This window comes from Penicillium mononematosum, assembly GCF_028829835.1.
Source record: "Penicillium mononematosum strain IBT 11891 chromosome Unknown utg000005l:1.0-9366267.0:1.0-9372171.0, whole genome shotgun sequence".
NCBI classification, from domain to species: domain Eukaryota; kingdom Fungi; phylum Ascomycota; class Eurotiomycetes; order Eurotiales; family Aspergillaceae; genus Penicillium; species Penicillium mononematosum.
The window spans coordinates 7,287,853-7,313,109 of NW_026643275.1; the positions used below are offsets into that span (position 1 = coordinate 7,287,853).

At 48.7% G+C, this 25,257-nt stretch overlaps 13 protein-coding genes across 13 annotated transcripts; 6 read left to right on the forward strand and 7 right to left on the reverse strand.

Annotated features, from left to right (window-relative positions):
- Nucleotides 1–72: 72 nt before the first annotated feature.
- Nucleotides 73–276, reverse strand: N7519_010954 (uncharacterized protein; the record flags this gene model as incomplete). The annotated part of the gene is made up of 1 exon (XM_057297727.1): nucleotides 73–276. One exon carries the CDS (start codon nucleotides 274–276, stop codon nucleotides 73–75), a length of 204 nt encoding a protein of 67 aa, XP_057145609.1.
- A 58-nt stretch (nucleotides 277–334) lies between these two features.
- cym1 (pitrilysin family metalloprotease cym1) lies at nucleotides 335–3,517 on the forward strand (the record flags this gene model as incomplete). Its single annotated transcript, XM_057297728.1, has 2 exons — nucleotides 335–708; nucleotides 763–3,517. The coding sequence occupies 2 exons, from the start codon at nucleotides 335–337 to the stop codon at nucleotides 3,515–3,517; spliced, it is 3,129 nt and encodes a 1,042-aa protein (XP_057145610.1).
- Nucleotides 3,518–4,212: 695 nt separating this feature from the next.
- N7519_010956 (fungal specific transcription factor domain-containing protein) lies at nucleotides 4,213–6,478 on the forward strand (the record flags this gene model as incomplete). Its single annotated transcript, XM_057297729.1, has 8 exons — nucleotides 4,213–4,261; nucleotides 4,397–4,467; nucleotides 4,523–4,830; nucleotides 4,883–5,318; nucleotides 5,377–5,686; nucleotides 5,736–5,950; nucleotides 5,997–6,060; nucleotides 6,120–6,478. 8 exons carry the CDS (start codon nucleotides 4,213–4,215, stop codon nucleotides 6,476–6,478), a joined length of 1,812 nt encoding a protein of 603 aa, XP_057145611.1.
- Nucleotides 6,479–6,630: 152 nt separating this feature from the next.
- N7519_010957 (uncharacterized protein) lies at nucleotides 6,631–7,769 on the reverse strand (the record flags this gene model as incomplete). The annotated part of the gene is made up of 4 exons (XM_057297730.1): nucleotides 6,631–7,152; nucleotides 7,218–7,265; nucleotides 7,517–7,537; nucleotides 7,599–7,769. The coding sequence occupies 4 exons, from the start codon at nucleotides 7,767–7,769 to the stop codon at nucleotides 6,631–6,633; spliced, it is 762 nt and encodes a 253-aa protein (XP_057145612.1).
- Nucleotides 7,770–10,269: 2,500 nt separating this feature from the next.
- Nucleotides 10,270–10,964, forward strand: N7519_010958 (uncharacterized protein; the record flags this gene model as incomplete). The annotated part of the gene is made up of 2 exons (XM_057297731.1): nucleotides 10,270–10,287; nucleotides 10,344–10,964. The coding sequence occupies 2 exons, from the start codon at nucleotides 10,270–10,272 to the stop codon at nucleotides 10,962–10,964; spliced, it is 639 nt and encodes a 212-aa protein (XP_057145613.1).
- A 374-nt stretch (nucleotides 10,965–11,338) lies between these two features.
- N7519_010959 (uncharacterized protein) lies at nucleotides 11,339–12,692 on the reverse strand (the record flags this gene model as incomplete). The annotated part of the gene is made up of 3 exons (XM_057297732.1): nucleotides 11,339–11,550; nucleotides 11,619–12,052; nucleotides 12,115–12,692. The coding sequence occupies 3 exons, from the start codon at nucleotides 12,690–12,692 to the stop codon at nucleotides 11,339–11,341; spliced, it is 1,224 nt and encodes a 407-aa protein (XP_057145614.1).
- A 258-nt stretch (nucleotides 12,693–12,950) lies between these two features.
- On the forward strand, nucleotides 12,951–14,087 carry N7519_010960 (protein N-lysine methyltransferase family protein; the record flags this gene model as incomplete). The annotated part of the gene is made up of 2 exons (XM_057297733.1): nucleotides 12,951–13,414; nucleotides 13,472–14,087. The coding sequence occupies 2 exons, from the start codon at nucleotides 12,951–12,953 to the stop codon at nucleotides 14,085–14,087; spliced, it is 1,080 nt and encodes a 359-aa protein (XP_057145615.1).
- A 2,273-nt stretch (nucleotides 14,088–16,360) lies between these two features.
- N7519_010961 (type III PLP-dependent enzyme) lies at nucleotides 16,361–17,776 on the forward strand (the record flags this gene model as incomplete). The annotated part of the gene is made up of 2 exons (XM_057297734.1): nucleotides 16,361–16,658; nucleotides 16,722–17,776. 2 exons carry the CDS (start codon nucleotides 16,361–16,363, stop codon nucleotides 17,774–17,776), a joined length of 1,353 nt encoding a protein of 450 aa, XP_057145616.1.
- A 390-nt stretch (nucleotides 17,777–18,166) lies between these two features.
- N7519_010962 (CobW-like GTP-binding protein) lies at nucleotides 18,167–19,258 on the reverse strand (the record flags this gene model as incomplete). The annotated part of the gene is made up of 1 exon (XM_057297735.1): nucleotides 18,167–19,258. One exon carries the CDS (start codon nucleotides 19,256–19,258, stop codon nucleotides 18,167–18,169), a length of 1,092 nt encoding a protein of 363 aa, XP_057145617.1.
- A 698-nt stretch (nucleotides 19,259–19,956) lies between these two features.
- On the reverse strand, nucleotides 19,957–20,805 carry N7519_010963 (uncharacterized protein; the record flags this gene model as incomplete). Its single annotated transcript, XM_057297736.1, has 2 exons — nucleotides 19,957–20,014; nucleotides 20,663–20,805. 2 exons carry the CDS (start codon nucleotides 20,803–20,805, stop codon nucleotides 19,957–19,959), a joined length of 201 nt encoding a protein of 66 aa, XP_057145618.1.
- Nucleotides 20,806–21,424: 619 nt separating this feature from the next.
- On the forward strand, nucleotides 21,425–22,295 carry N7519_010964 (putative 2-hydroxychromene-2-carboxylate isomerase; the record flags this gene model as incomplete). The annotated part of the gene is made up of 4 exons (XM_057297737.1): nucleotides 21,425–21,499; nucleotides 21,554–21,653; nucleotides 21,725–22,008; nucleotides 22,092–22,295. The coding sequence occupies 4 exons, from the start codon at nucleotides 21,425–21,427 to the stop codon at nucleotides 22,293–22,295; spliced, it is 663 nt and encodes a 220-aa protein (XP_057145619.1).
- A 386-nt stretch (nucleotides 22,296–22,681) lies between these two features.
- Nucleotides 22,682–23,134, reverse strand: N7519_010965 (uncharacterized protein; the record flags this gene model as incomplete). Its single annotated transcript, XM_057297738.1, has 1 exon — nucleotides 22,682–23,134. The coding sequence occupies one exon, from the start codon at nucleotides 23,132–23,134 to the stop codon at nucleotides 22,682–22,684; it is 453 nt and encodes a 150-aa protein (XP_057145620.1).
- A 576-nt stretch (nucleotides 23,135–23,710) lies between these two features.
- N7519_010966 (uncharacterized protein) lies at nucleotides 23,711–25,175 on the reverse strand (the record flags this gene model as incomplete). Its single annotated transcript, XM_057297739.1, has 6 exons — nucleotides 23,711–23,954; nucleotides 24,008–24,435; nucleotides 24,488–24,611; nucleotides 24,671–24,839; nucleotides 24,961–25,062; nucleotides 25,121–25,175. 6 exons carry the CDS (start codon nucleotides 25,173–25,175, stop codon nucleotides 23,711–23,713), a joined length of 1,122 nt encoding a protein of 373 aa, XP_057145621.1.
- Between the last annotated feature and the right edge of the window lie 82 nt (nucleotides 25,176–25,257).

Genomic DNA, 25,257 nt, shown 5'->3' on the forward strand with positions numbered 1-25,257 from the left:
TTGGTACGAAGGCCGGAAGCCGAAAATTTGCGCCAAATAGGCAAGATACGGGGTAGGATGTAGACGGATCAATCACACGGAGGAGATATCCCAGAGGCAAGGCTCAAGAGTGAGATCACTGGCTCTGGGATGTAGGAATCGTTCGTTTGTCGTAGCGTTCGGGAAAGAGCAAATGGTTGGTCTTCGGAGCAGAACTTCGACGAGCGGGCGGCCAGTGAGGCTTACGCTAGCATAGATGATGTAAGCCTGGGCGGTGGAACCTCCAGGGCTGGACATTTTCAACTCCGGGGTTGCGGTCTTGTTTCCTTTTTACGATCGTCAACTACCCATTATTATGTTGCGCTCATCGATGCGCCTCCGTACGGCGCGAGTGCCAAATTCTAACCCGCTTATCAGTCGCTCATTAAAATCAACGCAAACGATCCTTCCGCGCAATACTTGGAGAGCTGCATCGACGGTAACCAACTTGGATAACTTCCCCAATGTCGGCGAGAAGCTCCACGGATTCACCTTGCAGGAGAAGAAACATGTCCCTGAGCTTCATCTAACTGCAGTCTGGCTGAAACATGACCAGACCGATGCAGACTACATGCATGTTGCCAGAGATGATAAGAACAATGTATTTGGAATTGGGTTCAAGACAAACCCACCGGATGCTACTGGTGTGCCTCATATCCTGGAGCATACCACGCTGTGTGGCAGTGAAAAGTGAGCGACATCCTGTTATTGAATATACTTTTGCTGACCTTGTGCTTCCTAAAGATTTCCAATTCGTGACCCATTCTTTAAGATGCTTCCACGCTCCCTCTCGAATTTCATGAATGCTTTTACAGCTTCCGACCACACTACATACCCATTTGCTACGACCAACCAACAAGATTTCCAAAATCTTCTTTCTGTTTATCTAGATGCTACCCTGCACCCTCTTCTCAAGGAATCGGATTTCCGACAAGAAGGATGGCGCTTGGGTCCTGAGGATCCGCGTGCTGGAGAGTCTGTTCCTGGACAGCCTGAAAAACAGCTGTCGTTGGAGGACATTGTGTTCAAGGGTGTCGTCTACAACGAGATGAAGGGCCAGATCTCTGATGCAAACTATCTCTACTATATCCGTTTCAGAGAGAGCATCTTCCCTTCGCTGAACAACTCGGGTGGAGACCCGGAGTACATCACAGATCTCACACACAAGCAGTTGTCGGAGTTTTCGAAGCGCAACTATCACCCCAGCAACTCTAAGATCCTTACATATGGCGATATGCCTCTGGCTGATCACCTTCAGCAGATCGGTGCAGTCCTGGATGGCTTCCAGAAAGGACAAGCGGATACTGATATCAAGCGACCTCTGGATCTCACTAAGGGACCTCTTAACGTGACTGTCCCTGGCCCCATTGATACATTTGCCAGTGAAGACAGGCAACACAAGACATCCACGTCCTGGTACATGGGCGACATAACCGATGTTGTGGAAACTTTCTCTGTAGGAATTGTTTCCTCGCTTCTCCTCGATGGCTACGGCTCACCCATGTACCGAGCCCTTGTTGAGAGTGGTCTTGGATCTTCTTTCACACCAAACACGGGTCTCGACCCATCTAGCCGGACTCCCATCTTCTCCGTTGGACTTAACGGCGTGACTGAAGCGGAAGCCCCAACTGTCAAAAATGTGATTCAAAACGTCTTCCGGGAATCCGTTTCTTCTGGGTTCAGCGAGGAGAAGGTTCGTGGGTTCCTTCACCAGCTGGAGCTCTCGCTCCGCCACAAGACTGCAAACTTCGGAATTGGTGTAATGGAGAAGACCATTTCTACTTGGCTCAACGGCTCGAACCCGATGAAGGAGCTCGCTTGGAACGATGTCATCGACGAGTTTAAGAGCAGATATGCGAAACCTGGTTATCTCGAGTCTTTGGTGGAGAAATATCTCATCAACGACCAGTGCATGACCTTTACCATGGTCGGTACTCCCACCTTCAACAAAGAGTTGGACGAGAAAGAGCTGGTGCGAAAGAACAAGAAACTTGCCCAGTTTATCGAAGAGCACGGGTCAGTTGAGAAGGCTGTCACCAAGCTTGGCCAGGAGGAACTGGAACTTCTCAAGATCCAAGAAGACGCTCATAATGCTGATCTGAGCTGTCTCCCATCGTTGAGAGTCAAGGACATCTCTCGAGAGAAGGAGCGCAAGCCTGTTCGAGAGTCTAAAGTCGAGGGCGCTGACGTCGTCTGGCGCGAAGCTCCCACCAATGGCTTGACCTACTTCCAGGCCTTGAATGATTTCATCGATCTACCCGATGAACTTCGGTTGCTCATGCCCTTGTTCAACGACTGTGTTATGCGTTTGGGAACTGCCAACCGGTCCATGGAACAGTGGGAAGATTTGATTAAGCTGAAGACCGGAGGAATTTCTACCTCATCGTTCCTTGTGTCGTCCCCAACGCACTTGGATCGGTTCAGGGAGGGTATGCAGTTCTCCGGATTCGCTATCGACAAGAACATCCCCGAGATGCTGGAAATGCTCTCGGTTTTGGTTACAGAGACGGACTTCGCGAGCCCTGCTGCGCCTGCGATGATTAAAGAACTCCTACGTATGACCACCAACGGAGCTTTGGATGCTATTGCCGGAACTGGTCACCGATTCGCCGTCAATGCTGCGTCTGCTAGTCTTTCTCGGAGCTTCTGGGTCCAAGAGCAGCAGTCCGGCCTTGAGCAATTACAAGCTACGGCTAATCTGCTCCGGGACGCAGAGTCCTCTCCCGAGCGTCTCCAGGAGCTTATCGAGAAGCTTCGCTTGATCCAATCCTTCGCTATCTCTTCGTCCAACCTTCGCGTCCGCATGGTGTGTGAAAAGGAGAGTGCTGGTACCAACGAGTCAATTTTGCAAAAATGGATTTCCGGACTGCCTCAAACACAGTCTCCAAGCGCCAACCTCACCACCTCTTCCTTCAAGTCGACCGACAAGGCGTTCTATGATATGCCGTACAAGGTCTATTACTCTGGTCAGGCTTCTCAGACTGTACCATTCGTTGATCCATCCAGCGCTCCTCTCAGCATCCTGTCTCAGCTTCTCACCCACAACTACCTCCATCCGGAAATCCGAGAGAAGGGTGGTGCCTACGGAGCGGGTGCTAGCAACGGGCCCATCAAGGGCATCTTCACCTTTATGAGTTACCGCGACCCGAATCCTCTGAACTCGCTCAAGGTCTTCAAGAACAGTGGTATCTTTGCTAGAGATCGTGCTTGGTCTGAGCGTGAGATTGAAGAAGCTAAGCTTGGCATTTTCCAAGGTCTTGATGCTCCTATGAGCGTGGACGACGAAGGCGCCCGCTACTTCATGAGCGGCGTTACCCATGAAATGGACCAACGATGGAGAGAACAGCTCTTGGATGTTACAGCCAAGGACGTCAACGCGGTCGCTGACAAGTTCCTGGTGAATGGCTCACGACAAACGACTTGCGTTCTGGGTGAGAAGAAGGACTGGACTGATTCGGAATGGGAGCTGCGCAAGCTTTCCATGGATGCCGCCGCGTAGGCCATGTCTCCACTCAGCAGTCGCTTCCTCTCTTTCTTTTTGCACACCTTCCTCTGAACTGGACACGATCCTTGTTCAGGGGAATTGTATCACCACTTCACCTTCCCATGTATTTCTACATACCTTCACCTCCTTGCATCACATCCTACCTTGTACATATATCCGTGTATATCCCATCTGTATACATCTCCATTCTCCTCTTTCTCTCTGTTTTCGTGCTTCTTCCTCTACCTTGACCCCCAACCGCGCGGAAGATATTCACGTGCTTCGGCACCGAGCTAATCACATCTCCAACCAGTCACTACCTTTGGTTGAGAGATGTCGCATTCATTTCCATCGGGATGCTCGCGCAAGAACAAAGAGAATGTGAACCGCCTGGTACACTTCTCTTCTCCGTTTTTCAGACCCGTCCTGGACCTATAAGCCTACGCCGGACGGACTAAAAACGTGGGAACATAAGTATTGTCATATAATCCATAGAAACCGTAGAACTTCGTAGAAAATAACAAAATAAAATCTCTCACATGTCTTGACTTCAAAACGAGGCATAATAATTGGGCGCCACAGCTCTGGGAAAAGCGGAGAAACGATAATTCCCCCCTGATAAGCCCCGATGTAACTGTGTGTCTGCTCACCTTCTCTCCGAGTTCTGATCAATTACCACACAGAGTCATGGGGAGTTACTCTAAGTAGCCATGAAGAGATCAGGCGCCATGGTCGGCCCGAAGCCGACCAAGGCCTGTGGTGAGTCCGGGCATTGGCATCCATTGTGGAGAAAAGCTAACCAGTCAAAGTAAATTGCCGACGACTGAAGGTATAGACATAGCTACTTTCCAATATACTAGGAGATGACTCAATTCCATCAGATGAAATGCGAAGTAACCGGACCTCCTCCATGTCGCCGTTGCCGTCACACTCGAACAGCCTGTGTCTTCAAGCCCCGGGCCAATGTAAGTTAAGAATCACGGATATAATAACCCGAACACGGAGCTGACTCTCATCCAGGCGTCGGCGATGCATGAATTGATGGAGATACATCAAGACCAAGCTTCTGGTTCTCTGTCAATGATGCCGGACCACCAGTCAATTCTGAACCGGCTGGCCAGGATCGAGGCCGCGCTAGGTATCACCGAGGACTTTCAGGATCACGAAGACGAACATAGTTTGTCTCGTGAAGCAAGTCTCGAAGAAGACATAGAGTCCGTGCCACTACAAGGTGTGTGGACAGCGCTCGCGCATTTACGAGTCATTACTCGTCCGCCTCCAGATGATAGTGTCTGGTCGCGATCCGCTGTTCAGCAGCTATGGAGCTCGTATGTACTGTTTAAATCATGACTTGGCGGTCGATGTCTGATAATATCGCAGCTTCTTGAAGAATCTCCCACTTCTGCACTTCCTAACAGACCATAGCGCGTTCGCTTCTCCGACCCCTGTCCTACTCGCTTCTGTGCTTTACATATCTTCTCTGCACCATCCATCTCCTGGGCTAGCATCGCTGGATTCAGGATATTTTGCCGCTATGTATAGTGCTATCGCTGAGCTTGTGACTCCGGGTCTGCATCCAAGTTCCCTGCAATTATTAGACCACAAAGATGAACAGCAAAGTCTCTCACCACAATCGAAAAGAGAGAAAGCATTTCATGACATCCTTGGGTTAATCATGGCTAGTCTGAGCTGCGAGGCTTACATTGGTGCTTCTGGCTCGTGGATTGCAATGGCCTATCGTATCTGGCTTGATCATTGTCCAGCAGAGATGAATTCCACCACGAAAGACTGGCGTGGCTTGTTCTCCGGTCTTCAGGTAGGGGCAGCTATGACACCCGAAATCCGGATGCTTTATTTACGGTTGTTTGCTCTAGGTCATTGATATAGAACATGCCTCAATGCACATGTCCTATCCCCTCCTCCCACGACATGCTGCAAATCCAAATATACAGCGGCTGGATAGCCACCAAGGAAATGCCTTCCAGGGCCTTGCAGAAATGATGCACTTTGGCCTGAGTCATTTTGTCGGCCGTGGACTACCGAGCATATGGTCCTCTCTCAATGCAGATGAGGCCGACATCGTGCCTACAGCTCGGTTCCCGTTTACTGAAAGTGACTCGCAGGTCATCCGACATTGGGCGAGAAAACTTGATGACTGGCTGGTACTATATAATGGCTCATCTCGTGAGTGTCCACGAGCCATACTCCAATTTCAGGAACTAACTATTATTAGAGCCCACTCCGTCTGATCGACAAGGTATTCTTATTCTGCTCCAGTATCATCTACACAAATTATATGTGCTTTCGATCTATCATCCTGCTCGCGGATTTGATCTCAGTCCTGCAAACATTAGTGCTTTTGAGCGACATGAGTTGCTTGTTTCCGCCCGGGCAGTATTGAGGCTGAGACAAGATGATGCGAGCATATGGTCCAATTGGGACTTAGTTGTAGGTTCTACCCCAGAGCCAGTAATGCTCTTTTTAACAAAGACAGATGATTACATGGGCGGCCGTGTTACTCCTTCAAGGCGTTGAGGACGGTATGACTCACCAAGATGGTATGGCATTTAACTCCCGAAAAGCAGAATCACCGGCCTCTTCTAATGCTTTATTCCAGATTTACACCTCATCCAAGCGCATCTCCAAAGCCTAGAGCGCAAAAACCAGTCCGCTGCAAGTATCCATACCGTTCTATTCCACCGACTCGAGTCCAGCATGCAGGCTATGCATACTCCGCCAGACACAAGCGTGGCATTAGCATTCCCAGCCCCAACCGCAGACGACTCATGGACTATATTTGACCAAGAGATAATGTCTCTGGCAAACCCACCATGGTTATTCGATGAATCGACGCAGCTGCCACAGATCCAAAAAGCCTCTGCAGTGCACCAGATACAGTCCGGACTTCCACCTTTCCAGTACGACTCTGGCATTCTAGCATCTACATCCCAACACTTCACAGGAAATACACAGTAGAGCTGCACAATGGGAGTTGCGCGTGTTCGAGCATATTCCCGGTGTACTATCACCAACCCCGAAAAGGATCTAGTGGTAAACGAAGTGCTACTCATTGATGTGATCTAGAACATGCTATGTACACTTTAAATCACAGTTGACCAAAGGAACTTCTAGAGCCTCCGAACACTAAATCTCAGCTTGAAAGTGTCCATCCCTTCATGGTAATCTTTCATCATCTTATCCGCCCCAGCCCACTTCTCCATCCGAGTCTCAACCTCCCATTTCGTCCCCGTTTCAGCACCCACCTGCTCCCAGAACTTCTTCCACGTAGCAGGATCATGACGATAGTGCTTTCCGGCAGCCTCTTTATCTTCCGGAGGGGGAGGGTTAACTAGACCAATCTGTCGGCCGATTAGAAGGGAGCCGGGTTTATCCTGCAATAACCCGACGATCCGCTTTGCAACTAGAAGCTGCAGATCCCAGTTGAAAAGATGGAAGAAGGAAGCAGCATTCACAATGTCAATTTTGTTGGTTAGATTCTTGACTAGATCGGAGTTGTCGTCGAATATGTCTGCTACAATGAACTGGGCTTTGAGGTGATCGTGATCGTTGAAAAGGTCGTATCCAATGTCGTAGAAGTCTTGGCGTAGGTCTGAGGCATAGAGGTTTTCAGACGGGACGCCATCGAAGACCTGATTTGGTATGTTAAATTTGTATTCATTGCCCTACTTTCTGCATGAGCTCTCTGGGGCCTTACCAGTTGGCGCAGCTCTTGCCCGACTGCACATCCGACATCGAGCAGTTTCTGGCCAGACCTTAGTCTATCAAGGACTTCAGGGTATAGTGGTGATTGTGGGATGCTCAAATCCAGGAATCGGAATGATCCAATACAAGGGTATGGGAACTGTGGATATATATCAGCCATCTTTCATCACTGCTAGGCTGGGATGTGAAGATTCCGTAGCCATCGATTGCATCTAGCGCGCAGCAAACACACACAGATTCCAAAATACAGCGCTTCTAGGACATAGCGTTGATAAAGAAATATCTACTTACTACAGCAAATGCTCGATCTCTCTAGTTTCATTTCATCGTCATTAGCATGGGCATTCCCACCATCGAATGGGAAAGGACTCACCACTTTCTTCACATGTTCCACCTCTTGCCCAGGTGGGATTTTGCTGTACTTCTCGAGTAGAGACTTTGCTGGCTCAGGAACCTCAATCAACTCCGGCTCGTACCAGGGGAACTTCTGAGGATCGAAGCCGCCATCGAGGATGGATCTAAGATCGGACTCAGCTTTGGCCATGTTTAAGTAGAGGGACAGGTCGAGGCTTGTCTGCGGTGCACCTTGCTAATCCTGTAGGATTTGGATATCGCAGACTTCGGTCTTAAAGCAGATTAGAAGGGCAATTGGGGTTTCGTGTCGAGGATGCCCGCGTGGGGCGTGATGTGCCGACGCAATTTCCCGGCCCCACGGGTGTCGAGTGAAGGTCCTCTTTCTCATTCTAATAAGGGTCAGAAATCTTGTAATTCAAGATTGGAGAAGTGGCAACATAATCCACGAGTTACTGTAGTAAGACGGACAATTTACAATTTGGTATCTCAATTGTAGTCTATATGGAGGGTTCCTTATAAACTAATATCTCTTAGGTGGTATTTAACGTCTTTAGAGAGTTTGGGAAAACATTATGACTTTACTGCGGTATATATATTTCTACTATATAGCGATGTGCCATGGGAATTTTTGAGATCATGGTAATATAGTCTGCTGCTTTCTTCAAATTGATATATGGTAAGACCTAGGTAAGTATTATCGACTATAGACAAATATGGGGACAAAATGAAACCACTGAGATTCTAAATGTTGAGTATGTTTTAGGGTGATTCATGACCATTGTTGCTATCTATATTTTATGCATTCTGATCTTTTAATCGCATCCTGATTTAGTACAGACCTGGAATCATGCATGGAAGAGGAGATAATTGTAAAGAAGTGTTTTGGATATGAGACCAAGGATTCATCAATCTTCTCCAATTCTCAAAAGGAACCCTCTGGACAAGTGGAACACCTCATATTAGATTTTAGGAGTATCTTAACAGGCTCTAACTGAGCAATTCTCTACTGCAGAAGGTATAGCGGTCTGGTGCTTGTTTGGTTTCACATTTCAAGAAACTCTTTGTGTTTCCGAATGATTGTCAAGAAAATGGTTCTGACAAACAAATGTGAAGGGATATATATGAGACCACTGGCGCGGTTCCTGGTGTATATCCTTTTCGTTTCCCCCTTTAATTTATCAGGAGTGCTCGCCCCTCGTCATATATAATCAACCATCCAAGCACAGACCTCGCTCGAGCATTGAGTGTTCCATGAATCGCCACTGAAGGAGACCTTAATGGAGGACAGTATGCGATCCATATATGACGAAGCCCACAACAGGAGAGAGGAACAACCCGTCGATCTACTGGACCTGTCCATACAGACCTTGACCCACATATGGTGCCTGAAGCCCCCCTACAAGAGTCAATATCAGGAAGATACTAACGAGAGAAGTATGGCTGCAAACCCAGACCGCAAAACAGGAACCCCAAGGTTACGAAGGACAACGGAGAACATACTCAGGAGGAAGTGATGAGTCGCACAGTACAGCATCCAAACAGCCTTGATGATATAATGTACAACCAAACAACCTTGGAAATCCACCAATATTGTACCAACGCCCAAGCTAACCGTGTGGATAGGACGCCTGCCGTCCAGCGGTTCAACCTTCGGCCCGGATATGGAATGTTTCCACTGGAACAGGAACTTGTGAAGCTCATGTGGTTATTGTCTGCCCAGCCAAGTCGCTAAGCGACAACCGAAAGAACCTGGGGGAAGCTGCCAAGAAGTTGTTCCCAAATGGACGATTCATATGCATCCACTTGAACTTGAATTTCTCATGGCGCATCTCCGATACCCCGTGAAGCGTGAAAGACTATGTTCTTGTGGGGGTGCTCAGCAGTCCGCTCTAGCCGCTCACTATCAAATCTACCGTGGGTTACAGACCTCTACGACCTATTGGAGGCTGTGACGTTCATAGGGACTTCTCTCCTGGTTACCAGAGAAATGGAGGGTAAGGGCTCGAGCTGTGAAAGCTCTATCGCCCTATTGCTCGGAAAGGGATTCATCACTTCAACTGGATATCACCGAGGAAGACCATATCATCAATGAGCCCGTTATATACGTTCAACTAAGAGGGAAGAGTTTCGATCTCCATGTTACGAGAAATGCCACCGAAATGAATTTCTTCAATAATCTCACGCAACCATCCACATGTCCCCTTTTAGCCTCCTGATATTCATCACAGCTCGAGTTGTGATTCAAAGAGTTGGCCTATGTTTACTTGAGCTATTGTATATCCTATATTTGATGTGAGCAAGCGTATTGAAGTGGCATTATGTGACATTATGCGTTCAATTTTACTTGAAATTATTGCCTCACCCTTTCCTCTCTATTTATGTAGTCGTGAATGGTAGCAGCGCAAGAGCAGCAGAGTTTACACACCCCGTCGAGCGAAAAACCGAACAAGGCAGATAATTGCCCAGTCCATCAATATACCTGGAGCTAAACCCCGGCTTGGCACTAGCAAATAGAAGGATGTATATTCAGGGGACAGCACAGGTAGGTAACAATGGTGTAAAATACATAGAAAATCCCATAAAGAGCCTCATTCTACCAGTTACCTTGGACATCCCCTCCTGTTTGACCTTCAAACACCATCCTACATATATTGTAGTAGCACCAGAGATGAATCTCAGTATCCAAAGCCATGTCTAACAACGGAAACGTCAGTGACCTATGTTTACCCACCTCCATCCCCTCCCCAGCTAACACTATTCCTAGTTCCAGTATACTTGCGTACCGGCCATCAAATGGCTAATCAGAAACCTCCACAACGACAACATCGAAGCCGACGGACTCGCCACCTGGAACGCGATCCTGAATCTGCAATTCCCGTCTACACAAGGCTTCCTAATCCGCCCATACATGCACTGCGCTTTACGCGGATGTCCAGGCTGGTTCGAGCTTCGAATTTCCCACGTGAAAGACGGTCTCCAGAACCCAGTTCTTATGCTGTACTATCAGCGCGCTGATAGGCAGGATGATGACCAGTGGGAGAATGGACAGAGAGAGCTGCAGCTGTATCTCGCATTTCGGTATTGCAATATTGCAGAGAATGCGGCACCGATTTATGGTATTCTCGCAATTGGTGCCAAGTTGAAGATCTTCCAGTACGATAATCCCTCCCGGAGCATCGAGCATTTTGTTCCGCCTTGGGATTTGGAACGTCATGATGAGCAGGTTTGGAATATGCTCAGGAAAATCGGCAGGAACCATACTGGTGGTGGTGGCTGCTGTGAAATGAGAGGTGTCAAGTCCGAGTCCGGTGGACAGGGGAATGATGGATCCCAGAATGTTTCGGGGACACTCGCAGGTGTTGATGCAGGAAGGCAAAGACTCTAGATCAGCCTTCATTTAGCAGGGACTGGAGATTCTCGAAATAGGGAGACATGGGCAGCATGATGCTGTCTTGATGGGTGACTGTGCAGCAGAAAGCGGACGCGATGCGCATATGATATTTGTCGAGTCATGAATGGAGAGGGCTGAATACACATCAGTGTTTATCCTAGTTTTGTTCAGTTTCCGATTTGAAATGCTCAAGAAGTTCTGCCACTCTTGAGACTCTTGAATTCATGGGGGTATAGTGTAACAAAGTCGCTCATAATATCATACAAAATAGGTGATCAATGGGCAGAGGTCCACAATAACCACCCAAAGCAAATTACAGCAATGCGTGCGGAGGCCCATTGAACGATCAATCGAGGGAAGTCGTATTTTCACCAAGCTCGTGGGGAGACATAGCCCTTGGCGAGGCTTTCGATAAGCCCGGAGAATCCATGGCCAAAGATGAAGGTGACATAGATAGGCGCGGGAAGGGCTCGGTTTGGTTGTCGGACATCCGGCGGCTTGATGCCTCGCTGAATGTCCTTCTCGGGGTATTGAATTGTTCTTGTGATCGCAGACTCGGAGTAGTGGATGTTGTAGCAGGCTAAACAAGTAATCCGGTTAGCTTCTTCTTGATGGGGCCAAAAGATGAAAAGTATCATACTTTATCACCACCTCCCGTATCAAGGCCTCGGCTCAAAGCCAGCTCGTGTGCAGCAAGCCGTCGCCTCGCAATATCCGCTTCTTCTTCCAATGCCGCGCGCTCCTCTTCAGTCTTCAAGTCTGTCATTGATGGTGTGTCGACACTTTGGGCAACAGTTGCGTCATTGTAACTTGGCGATCGCTTTGGGGATCGTTTCTTCTTCCGTTTTGTCTTTTTGGAGGACGCGCCACCCAGGCTGGACGCAGATGCAGACTGTACAATTTCAGATTTCGTCCCAGACTGATCATCTGATTCCAAGCCCGTTCCCCGGCGCCCAAAAGCAAGCGCAAACTCATCATCAAGGGGCACTGCATCTTCCTCCTCATCACTAGGGAATAGATCCCCGCGCGAGCTAAGGGAATTGTCCGTTCCGCGGGAAGATTGGGTCGCACTGCGATTCCTCCTATCAGGGAGGGAGGCAATTGGGCAGCGTCATCATCATCATTATCCATGGCTTCCATTAACGGCTCATCTTCGTGCGCATAGCGCCGGGCGCCAGGGTGTTCTTGGAGATCAGCAGCCGAAGGCCGATACTTGACTCCTCTGGCACCGAATCTCCACGGAAAGCGCTCGAGGAAGCCGAGTAATGAAGAGCTGGGAATCACAGTCGGGTCAGCATGGTTATCCGTAACGTGCGCGGTGCTCCTGCGCCTAGTGTTGCGTGTCCCGTAGCTCATCCTCCTGGGCCGATGCGGCTGGTCAGCAGCTCCGCGCGCCAGCCCACTGCCAGCAAGAAGGCGGTCGAGTTCGCCCGTACCCCATCCAATTAATCCATCATCGTCTTCTTCGTTGGCCCAGTCGTCGTAGAAATCAAAGTTGGCTTCGGTTTGGCCGCGTCGTCGCCGCCTTAGGTGGTCTTCTCGGCTCGGGAGGCAAGGTGCTGTACATGCAGCCACACAATTTCCAATGGATTCAAAACACGGTGATATGTAGTTGTGGGAGAAAGTATAAAGCCCCTCTTGCGCGGTTTCGTTCGCGGTCTCGAGGTTATGGGAGATCTGATTGATCCGTTGTCGGATGCGGGGGTCGCGCGGTCGCATCATGTTGGGCAACGGCGTTAGCAATATGTGCTGCTAGTGTCAGATCTTGTGTGATTCGCTCCACCAGCTGTCGCCGGCGACATTGGAAAAGGTAAGGGGGTATAAGCAGAGGCAAGTGAAGTCGCAACATCAACGATGTCATTCCTTGCTTAGTCAGCGCGGGTAATTTGGGGGGAAATTTGGTTTGAAGAAGATGTGCAGGTGTGTTTAGGAGGAAGCATTGAGGAATCTAGAGAAAGCATTGTGTTCTATATCTCCAAGATGGTCTACTATGTTCGGTTCCTGAAAACCCCCAGGATCCAACAACAGAAAGGGTCCACCTACATCTCCGCTCTTATCTGCATCACCACTGATTTGGGCGACTCTTTTCTCGCTGAAGATGTTGATTTGATGATGATAGCTGAAAATTCCTCTCGGGTTACATTTCAGAAATCGACAAAATGGAATGCCAGTAATCGTGAACTTGCTATTACTCTGGGTCCTCTCCCATCCAACCTCGCCCAGCAGTCTATGGTGTTGACGGTTCAAGTGCCGCACCCATCAGGGCACCTTATACCCCAGTATCCTCCCATACCATTAGTGGTTGCTGCAACAAGTGCTCCATTTGGACCTCGGTTCACACCAGCGGAGAAGCTGGTTCAACGGCGCATTCAATACAGCGGCTGCGAACCATTCCCCATCAAAATCTGGGAAGAGACAGGAAATAGCATTGCTCGGCATATATGGTAAGCCTTCTACATATCTTCCTGTATCCCCCTGTATCTAAACAGGGATGTGCCCAGGGATGCGGGTCTTGCAACAGTTACATATCTTCATATGATCCGTGAGAATATAAGGCGTAACGACAAAAACAAAAGCATTGAACCTAAGATACCAGCTTTGAAACGGGTCCTATCCAACGCCCGCAAGCAACCTCTTCAGGTAGTTGAGCTCGGGGCAGGATGCGGGATAGCGGGAATTGCGTTGGCATCAATGCTTCCCAACTGTTCGGTCTTGCTCACGGACCTCCCTGAGGTTGAGGACATAATAACACGCAATATTAATGCTGCCCAACTTGCAACCATGTCCAGTGTTCACTACCAAAACCTCGACTGGGACCACCCACCGGATGAGCTCTGCTCCCGGCCCATTGAGCTCATTCTTGTTTCTGATTGTACATACAATGCAGACAGCTTGCCCGCGCTAGTCTCGACGCTCGACCGATTGGTTCGGACATCTCCGGATGCGATCATTCTGGTGGCTCTGAAGAGGCGACATGATAGCGAAACGGTGTTTTTCGACATGATGGCGTCGGCGGGGTTTACGGCGGTGCAGGACAGCGTTGAGATCCCCTCGCAACATAATGAGGTGGATGAGATTGAGTTTTACTGCTACAGTCGGGCAAGTGAGGAAATATAGCATGTTGAACATTGTGACCCCGGGATGAGAAAACAATTACAAAGGATCCCTCTCGGTCGAAAGAAAGCATAAAGCTATAGAACGAACAATAAACAACGACAGTCAAGCATAGGACGCAAGAAGTGAGATAACGGAATATCAACAACCTTCAATGTTGTTTGTTTATAATCGGCCTGTACGAAGGTACAGTCCAACCACGACAATGCTGTTTTAGAAAATCCATGGTGTATAATCTGCGTATAAGTAAGGGATATGTTCGGCTCGTCCTGTACACCAACTGCCGCGAGCATATAAAGCAAACATATATACAAGTGAGAAGACATACATATGTGGCCACCAACATGATCCCTCATATTCTTCGTTTTTACGTTCCTAGGGCATCGTTTCTGATATTTTGTCTTTCCTTCTGTAATCGCCAAACTGATCGAAGGAACCAGGTGGATCAGAACCGCACCTTTTCCGGTCCAAAAAAACTCCAGGGCCAGTTACAAACCAGTAAAATTCAGCTGGTGGATAGCTTTACCAAGGGTGCCAGGAAATGCTCGTGTAAATTGTTAGCAACGACGGGTTGGACACATCTCTTCTGATGCATATGAAATACTCTCTGTGGCTGGCTGAATGCCTTGAGGACTATTGAAATTGTGCGTGTTCTGTATGAGCTATATAGTATACATACCTACATATGTAGGTAGCATAGTATATCGGAACTATTTTCGGTCCAAAATTCCGGGTTTGAGGAAAGTCTATCCTCTGGTTGCGACCCATGGTTTTTCCTTTCTATATCAAATATCCCTCCACAAGAATCAAGTTTGCGCTTAACCAAGTCCCCTTTTGGAATAGGAAATAATATAGATTTGTGAGTGAAGGCTTAGGAAGCCCAATGTTGATAAAGGCCACTCTTAAGTATGTATATAATGTTGGAAATGGGGAAAATCATGTTGGTTCATATTTCGTCCGTGCACTAAAGTGGAATAGAGTGTCCGGGTGGGATCAACGGTGCGTCATTATGGGTTCTCGCCCTGCCCATTCCCCAAAGAGCTTGATCCCAGTTCTGGCAGGTCACTTTTGATAGTTTTAGGGCACATTTCTCGGCATTGTGCATAGTAGTGTCACCTGCAAGTCTATCACATAGCTGACAGAACTAAAAATATAAACACCCCGGTAGTACATACAGTACGGCCACGTATGTACCTGGATGTATGAAGAACCTGGATTCAAGTGCAAATGTTTGATCATCCAACAGGGATATACTCCCGAGGTCGGATCAACGACAAATCACAGACTAACACACACACCGCTGTCATCGAATCCAGCAATTCCGAGGACTGTGTGGGATCTACCTCCTGCATGATGCAGTCACACCTAGGAACAGAACAGATGAGCCGAGATAATAAAGCCTAACAAGGCCCAATAGTTAATTCGCGCAAGTCCGAACGAGTACTCCGTAATAGAAAAGAGAGATACAGAGAGGGCTGGCTGAGAAAGTCCAAGCCCTGGAGGAAACCTTGTTTTTTCCTTGCTGAGTAAGCACCGCGTTTTTCCCCCAAGGCCTCCGTCATCTCTTGAGGGCTTTCTTTGAACACACTCCCTTTTCTATTTGGGTAGCTCATACAGCTTATTATTTAGGTGAGTCTTTTTTTTATTTCCAAGTTAACTCGTTTTGGATATGTGTGTGACCCCGTGCGGCGTTTTATTTCCCCCAATGGTCGTGTGCCCTAAGCTCGCTCACTGCCCCTCAAAAAAACGAAAAATTTCTCATCCAAAATCCCTCGACCTTCTCATCCGTCCATTTTTTCTCTCATAGTTTATCCTATAGCAGCTGGAACTATACCAGACTTGCTAACCATTCTGTTCTTAGATCTATTCGGTCCTTTAGGTCCACTCCCTCAGACCTGCCTTTGGAACTCCCAAAGGCGATTCGGTCACCACGGCTCCAGTAGCCTCCCTTCTGGTCCTTAGCCAAATTGTCTCCACTCAACGTCTCCGCGACACTCTTAACAACATTCCACCTCCTGGTCTTCTCTGAATTTTCGTCCGGTGCGCCTTTTTTCGTCCCGTTGACGTCCCCGGAGATTATTCCCTCGTTCTCTGAGCTGCCGCATAGGACTTCTTTCAAGGTTCTTCCTCTTCAGGGGGAAGGGTCTAGGAGGCTTGGTCCAGTCAACTACGGTTGTGACACTTTTCGTCCTCCCTAACGCGCAGTCGCCTGCCGGTTTAAAAACTCTCTATTATCTCTCTATTTTCTATTAAAAATTGTGCTGAGTCGCAGCGGCATGGTTATGGCACCGACTGCGTGTGTATCGACTGCTGAAGTATGCACCTTCAGAAAAGACTATAATAGTCTGGACCATCTTGGTCCTGTCAGCAGTCATGGGGACAACAATTTGTTGCAATCTTCGTTGACTGCCAAGGAGCTCGTTCTGGATGTGTTGAAGAAGCGTGCGGCGGAAGTGGATGTGGACCACTGTGGTCCTGGTGAGGAGGATGCCTTCTACGTGGCGGATATGGGTGAAGTCTACCGCCAGCATATGCGCTGGAAGATGAACTTGGGCCGTGTCAAGCCCTTCTATGGTAGGCCTCTCTCTGCCACTGGATCGCCCACCCTGAACCCCCCTGCTGACGAACACTGAACAGCTGTCAAGTGTAACCCGGACCCGGAAGTCCTCCGCCTGATGGCCCAGCTTGGAAACGGTTTCGACTGTGCCTCCAAGTCTGAGATCGATATGGCCCTTCAGACGGGCATTGATCCTAGCCGCATTATCTATGCGCAGCCTTGCAAGACCAAGTCTTACTTGCGTTATGCCTCCGAGGTCGGCGTTAAGCAGATGACCTTCGACAATGCCGATGAGCTGTATAAGATCAAGGCCACCTTCCCTGAGGCGGAGCTCTACCTGCGCATCTTGACCGATGACTCGACCAGCCTCTGCCGGCTGAGCATGAAGTTCGGTGCGTCCATGGACCAGGCTCGTATGTTGCTTGAACTGGCTTATAAATTGGAGCTCAAAGTTGTTGGTGTGAGTTTCCACGTCGGATCTGGCGCCGAGGATCCCCGGGCTTTCCTTAAGGCCGTGCAGGATGCACGCATGGTCTTCGATCAAGCAGCCGAGATCGGCCATGAGCTCCACACTCTGGATGTTGGCGGTGGCTTTTGCCAGGACACGTTTGAGAAGTTCGCGGGCATTCTGGGCGAAGCCGTGGACACCTACTTCCCGCCGAACATCCGTGTGATCGCAGAGCCTGGTCGCTACTATGTAGCTACTGCCTATACTCTGGCCGCCAACGTCATTGCGCGGCGTGACATTCCGGATCCCGATGATCCCTCTCGCGATGCTTTCATGTTGTATCTGAACGACGGCGTCTATGGCAACTTTTCGAACATCATCTTCGATCACCAGCATCCCGTCGCTCAGGTTCTCACCTGCGCGGCCGACTCCCAGCCTGGTTCTCCGAACTCTGCGACTTCGGAGGACATCACTTACTCTATCTGGGGTCCTACCTGTGATGGTATCGATGTTATAAGTGAGCGCATTGCCTTGCCTGGCCTCCTCAACACCGGTGACTGGCTCTACTTCGAGGAGATGGGAGCCTACACCAAGTGCAGCGCTACCCGCTTCAACGGCTTCTCTGACAACCACGAGGTGATCTATATCTCTAGCGAGCCAGGTGCCTCTGCTTTGCTCAACTACTAGTTTGCAATCTGTTGTGCTTCACGATCTTTTACAAATGTGTCTTTTTGTTTGGAATGACTTTTTGTTCTGGTGACCACTGCCCTTGGGGCCGTTTAATATAGTACCTATCGCGCGTTCTCGCTACATATGCAATTGTGTTTTTCGCCCTCTAGGTTCGAAATTAGAATAGAGCTCGTCTTGTTTGCATCAACGTTCTTGACTAGATATCCTTTGCTATCTCTTGTTGAATATTTTGCTCTGTGATTAGCGTTAATGCGTTTGAGCTCAAAATATGAAAAGTCTTGATATTCGATTACAGGTGTATCATGCTCTATCATCACATTTCTAAGGTATCACGAAAAACAAACCGCATAACGGCATCTATAAACAGGAGCCGGCCCCATCGAAAATCTAGACCAAACGCTCCACACTGAACTCCACACCCTCACCCTCGCCTGCCTGGACCAGCCCACCGGCTTCAAGCTTCTTCTTCCACTTGGCCGACTCGTATCGAGCCAGAATCAATGTAATGCGGGCAATGACAGTCGGGTCTGCAGACTCCGCAACCACAGCGGAGGGAGTGCAAGTCCAGCGTCCAAACGCCCAGTTGAGAATATAATACTGCACCCCAGACGTCTCGAGCTTCTGTCTGGCATTCAAATTATCCGAAGTCTCGACAGGAAGATCCTGGTTCGAGCAACGAACAATCCCCTTGATGCGATACACCTCCTCACGAGGCGCGGAAGAGAGAAACCTCTCGAGAGCAGCAACATCCACAGTCTTCCCCTCAACACCAGACTTCAAAACCACAGAGAGAACCTCCACCTCGGACTGATGATCATGCTGATGCTGGTGGTCATGTCCATGATCACCCAGAGCCCCATCCTCAGACTCCTTAAACAAAGCCCCATCAATACCGAGCATAACATCCATATCAACACGACCCTTATTCGACTTAACCCAAGGCGTCTCAACCTCCAAATCCCCAACCCGATCCAAACAAACATCAAACCGCTCAGGCAAATCCTCCCACTTATTAAAAATAATCAAATCGGTATACTTCGCCTGGATCTTCGCCGTGTACGAAGTATCCTCATACCCTTCCCAGTTCTCAACGTCGATAACGCTGATCACGCCATCGAGAACATAATGCCCGCCCTGCTCGCGCGCAAGCCGGTTCACTTCCATCGCGAGTGTTGCCGGGAACGCGCTCCCGCTGGTCTCGATCACGATGCGGTCGGGTTGCACTTCGGCGCGGAGTTGGTCGAGGGCGTCGCTGAGTTGGCCGACGAGGTTGCAGCAGATACAGCCGTTGAGCATTTCGCGCACGCCGCTGATGGATTGTGTTGAGGCTAGTTGGGAGTCCACGGCTACGTCGCCGAATTCGTTTTTGAGGAGGGCGAGTTTGTAGGTCTTTGGGAGTTGAGGGATTAGGTTGAGGAGGATTGTTGTCTTTCCTGAGCCTAGGAAGCCTGTCACGATCGTTATGGGAATTGGCGCCATTTTGTTGGTGTTTGGCGACTTTGTTGGGTCTGAGTTTGTTTGCTTACTGAGGTTGGCGGGACTATCGCGGATCGCCGATGGAGGGGTTGGATAGCCCTAGATTGGGAGCCCTAATTACCATTTTGGCATTGTAGATATAACGGGTTTCGACTTCAACTTTAACGGGGGCTCATTTTTCAAAATATACATATGTAGGTTATTAGAGCCATCATATTGATTTGTGATACAATCATATAGGTAACAGGGATGAAGAGAAGACACAGTGCATATGATGGAGTCAGATATACAAGGAGAGGGGTGATCAGAATCAATGTAATAGATGATGATCTCTATCTGCTGCTATGGAGCCTATCTAAATATATTCATGGGACAAGGGAAATGAACGCATAAAGCCTGGAAGGATCCAGCAAAAGCACCCCATAAGCAAAGGAAGATCTACCACAACCTGCATGAAAGCATAGCTGGAATGAATGTAGTAGTACATGAGCCGCGCAATCGTTAAGAGGTAAGGAGTGCTGAACGAAGCACCCAAAATGAACCAGAAATTGGGTAGCTGCCTTAATACATGTTAGGTCGAGCTATATTTTGATATGACAATCGCAGCCCTAGGCAGATGCTTACTCCCTCGTCCCGACACGGAGTTGACTCATATCCCCAGGGTTACGTAGCACCGAAGGCTTACGTATCTACCAGCATATCTAGTCCCATACTGGGTGGCATGGTGGATCGTTCAGGGTGGTGATCTTGGTGGTTGTACTGGTTATCCATATTAGTCAAGGGACAGGATGACGGCATCGCCACTAGTTGGGTAGGTAACACTTAGGCAACCCATGGTGGCTAGAAATATACCGACATGGTAACTCATATAAAAAAAGTTCTTGTGGCCCTAGATCTACTTTCCTTCATGTAGAGTAGGAATAAAGGTACTCCAGTTCTCTTCCATCCGCGGCAAGAACTGCGTACGTCCTTTATAGATCAGGCTTATTTTCAGCTACTGGAGTATATAAAGCCCGTCTTCCATTTACCTCAACCCTCATACGACAAGATTCCCGAGCTCATATACAGCCTGTCAGGCACCCTTGTCAGGATATAAATCCAAAATACCGACCTTAAGATGCACGGCGAATGGGAGAGTTGAGATTGAATAGCGAAAGTACCCCTGGATACTAGGTATGCCTTATATACATCGTTTGGTATGCAGGCCTGTCCGGCCTGCAGTAATTCAGATTTGGATGACCTTAATGCAATCAGCCTGTGCACTAGTAATCCCAAGAAATAGCAGTTACCCAAATCCAGTCAGATGATATCGCACGAAGTATGTATCAATGCCTCGAAACGGACCGACTCCTCGACCCCGTTGTTCCCTTCCTTGGTGTATCTCTCCCTCTTTCCCATGATCGGTACTCAGACCGTTCGCGGCGGGAGCGATGTGACGGTCCACCACTGCTGGTAACCACCGAGTGGTCTGTGGTGTTGACGGGCTTCGGATTGCGCTGTTGCTCGGATTCGGCGTCGCTCTTATTCAAGGCTCTGTTTCGAGAGGGCATCTTGTACGATAGTCTTAGAGGAAGAGGGTTCAAGTTGGTTATTGTTGAGTTGAGCGGTAATGGGTGAAATAGAGGTATTGGTCCTCTCTTATACAGAGTGGCGGCGGTGGCACACTTGATCCAAATATTGATATTTACTTCATTGTGAACACATCTTGATGCAATATACAAAGGGGCAATTCGAGGAATTATTTTATCAACTCATCAGTGAGTAGTGGTTAACGTGTCGTTGAAAATCCAAGTTTGATATATATCCATGGATGTTTCCACCGAAATGAATAGCATGACTAGGAACAAAGTCGAAAAGAGTGGATGTGGCCATGCCGATCAAGATTCACATTCAAATTTCGAGTTCGGCTTTCGTTATTCCATCGTCTCAATGTATCTCCTGGCGTCGTCATGGGATGACAATGACACGATGTGAATAGCCAAAAGAAGGGATAGACCCCTGGACCTCGGCCCAGAGGGAACTCCAACTGCGGGGGAGATCTCGAACCTCAAGATCTGATTATATTCCTCATTTCTCCTTTCAATATCGCCATTGCTTTATAGTTCCACTTGGTACCCTCCGTCCTATTGGGTCAGCTGAATCACCCTAAAATTCCACTGAAGTTCCACCATGTCGGGTCCCAAGATTACCTGCTACATCGACATCGTCAGCCCCTTCGCGTACATTGCATTCCATGTGCTGCAGGTACGAAGTCTGGGAACCTCGACGAAGCTTTTTATCTATCTAACATGCTTCTAGAATTCACCGGCCTTTGCGAAATGCGAAATTACATATGTTCCGATTCTGCTCGGAGGTTTGATGAATGCATGTGGCAACAGCCCTCCAATCAACATCAAAAGTGAGTGAAAGTCATGAATCTAAATACAACCATTGCAACAGTGAAAACTTATAATTGTATTTGCGATTTAGATAAAAAAGACTATCTGGGCCAGCAGCGGGTGCGATGGGCGAAATACTTCTCAGTCCCGATTATAGAGGGATTCCCTAAAGGCTTCCCTTTCCGCACACTATCCGCGCAACGTGCGCTATGCGCAATCTCCCAGAAAGCACCAGAAAAGCTCGCTCCGGTGATCGGGGCGCTATTCCATGCGGTCTGGGTTGAAGGCAATACTGCCATCGGCGAGCCAGATGGCTTCGCTCCCTTGATTGAGAGCGTACTCGGGAAGCAAGAGGCACATGAGATAATGTCTGCGGTAAGTCCGCTACAGTACCACCCAATATTGCAGCTAGTTCGCTAGAAATGCGACCGCAAGCACCAAGCTAACTTAGTCCCTAGATGAACAACCCGGACGTCAAGGCTCTTCTGACTGCGAATACCGGTCGGTCTTTTGACTCGGGAGCCTTCGGGCTGCCGTGGCTCGTGTGCACGAACACCAAGGGAGAGACCGAGGGCTTCTTCGGTGTCGATCATTTGGGCCAAGTGGCTGACTTCCTGGGTTTGGATCGCGCGCTTGACAGAGGATTCAGGGCGGCTCTCTAGGGACCGAGAAGTATCAATGGATGGGGTCTTGTGCATTGTAGAATGCGTTGTCAAATTTTTCACTCAAATAGTTCAGTCTGCGACATCAAATTATACATGTTGTGTGATGAGCGGGGATCCTGTCCCCCTAGAGAAGAGATGCGATCAACGACATCCAGAATGTCCGACAAGCTGCTAAAGACACATGATTATAGGTCCCCAGTCAATGGAGACTAGACTCCAAAACGGCGAGGATGTGCTGCCATTTGTCTATTTCGTTGGCTGTGGGTGCTTATTGCTCATATGTTTCTCTCGTAGGAAGTCGCAAACCTGTTCGTTGCTCATTTGATCAATGCGATCACGTTCCTCCTGAGAAAGCTCTAAACATAACACCGTCAACAACCAATTCATATGCGCTGCCTGGGAACTGATGAAAGCCAGAACATACCCTCGGGTACCGTCTCCTCAACTTCATTGGATCCACCTGAGATGGTGCGAATGTGACCCTGAACGGTACGTATAGCTCCTTGCGCAGCAGGTAGTGCTCCCTCCATTAGAGTATCCTTGGCAGCGACAATCTTCTCTTGGGCGGCGGAGCTAACGGAATTTCCAAACTCTGAAATCGAGCCGCCAGGAGCCATCGAGTCGAATTGGTGTTTCACACCCGCGAGAACACCTTCCTGTTCCTCCGTTTGATTGGAAGTAGGTTCATTCGCCTTCATCTCGACTTCGGACTGCCTCCGTTGTTCGAGCGCAACATTGGAATCCAAATACAATGAGTCGCCGGAGGGGGCTGAGCTCATAGTAAGGTGTTCCGGTTCTTTGGAAGGGGAGTATTTGTCGGATTCTGGGAACGACATGGGCGCGGACGATAACGAAGTGGAATTATAAGCAGTAATGGTAATGGTAAGTCGTAGGGCTGAGTTTGACGTAGGTCAGGTTTCGGGTGATCAGTTCGGATCGAGTATTGGGACGAGGAGGGTATGGCACTGGAGAGTAGGAAGTTTGACGACAATTCTTGTGAGCAGGCAGCAACAATATCCTTTGGGTAATTGATCTTGTTTCACTGGACTTTTCCCACGTCCAAGAGGTTGGAGATCGTTCCTAGCAATGACGTCATTAAGTTCCACTTGTGAAGATGCGTTCATCGTTCATCGACGGGGATACTCATCATTATTTTTCGATATTACACCAATTCGAGCTAGATCCTTAACTAGATACTATGCTATCGGTGTTCTACCCTGACTTTTGAATTGGAGTTGCTCTCATGGGAGTATCTTGCCAGGAACTAGTTAACTCTTATGGCACTTATTCAAGGCATCATTTTGATCTTTTAATGACTCGATGAACTGTTTTCGTGGATGCAAATACGGGGGCAGTTCAATTACTTAACGGGATATGCACATTGTACACATGCAATCGTATTCAAGACATGACTAGTTGTAGATCGTAGCCTGGAGGCCAGGAATAATCTCGAGATCCTTCGGCTTATAGGTATACTTCCCCTCACTGGAGATCTTGACATCACGATTTCTTCGCTGCTGTTGTGTCTGTCGAACAGTAACCCACTGCTCGGTCGTGAGGTGCTGGCCAAGTTCCGTGAATGCGTTGGTAGTCAAGCCCAGCCTCTGGAGGAGGGGACTGTTCTGAATGGGATCAAGAATAACGTGGTTATTGGGGCTGCATTCATTAGGCTCTGAAGGCTTTTTATGAAGCATTTCAAGTTAACTTACCGAGCAAAATACAAAACACCCAATCGATCAATGTGAGCCTGGTCAGCGGGTGGTGCATGCACCCGATGAATACTCGACTTTATCAAACCACCAGTGAGTGCCGTCAAGGCATCGCATGTGTTGATAGTAATTGTCCCATCCTGGGGCTTGACCCACTTCCATTGACCCTCTGAATTGAGGATCTGGAGTGCGGCCACCGGTTGCCGGAACAGAAGAGTAACTGTTCCCAAGTCTGTATGGCCTGGACTGTAGAGCTCGCCGACCTTCTTGTTTTCCTCAGCGCTGCGGGCTGCGTAATGCATATAACGTAGGTGGTCCTCGCCCTTGACATCATATTGATGGTCGCGGACTAGCTGATCTTCATCCGGCAACTCGAGCAGGATTGCGAAGAGGCGGAGAAGCTTCTCAACGACTTCGGTGTGACATTTCTATAGTTTTTGTTAGTTAAGGAATACAAGAAGACCATAAAGGGAGAAGTACCCGACTGAAATCTTCAATCTCTTTGATGTTCTCGGCTAGGACAGAAGGCTGGGGTCGGTCGTGGTGACCGTCGAACTTCGGGATATTGTACACCTGGACATTATCCTTGATGCCATTTCCTAGGCTGAGTTAGGACGTGTTAGCATCCGTCCAATTTGCCTCCGGGTGCAATATGTCTCTTACATCCGGTGTCCGGCAGGACGGTAAGAGTTGTATTCGCCCCTCTCAAGATCACTGGCGCTGTGGAACTTGAGTTTCTCTTCAAGTGGAAGGGCATAGAACTCCCGCCCTAAGGCGAACTGGTTGTCGATCTCCTCTTGACTGATATTAAAGTTCTTCACATAGAAGAATCCTGTTTCCAGACTCTGATCAGCACTAAACCTAAAGATCAAGTTCGATCAAAGTGCAGCCTTGAGGTTGTGTTGGGAGATGGAACCCAGTTTTGCCTGGAACACAAGGGAGCGTCGACTCACCAACGTTCCTAACAGCGTGATCGAGCTGCTTGACAAGATCTTCCTTTCCTCCTGGCTGTTCGTACTGGACTAGGTCCAGTGTGATAAGTTCAGCCCAGTCAACTAATCGCCATATGTCAGCGAGAAGAACCACTAACATACTTAATCAAGGATCACCCACGGTCTTCCTTCGTCACAGGAACCTGGTCATATTTTTCTATGTATTTGCCTGGCATCTTCAACAGACTATGATCTTCCAAGGAGTGATTATTGAATATCTGCAGCGACTTCAACTTGCTCGTTCCCACAACAACACCC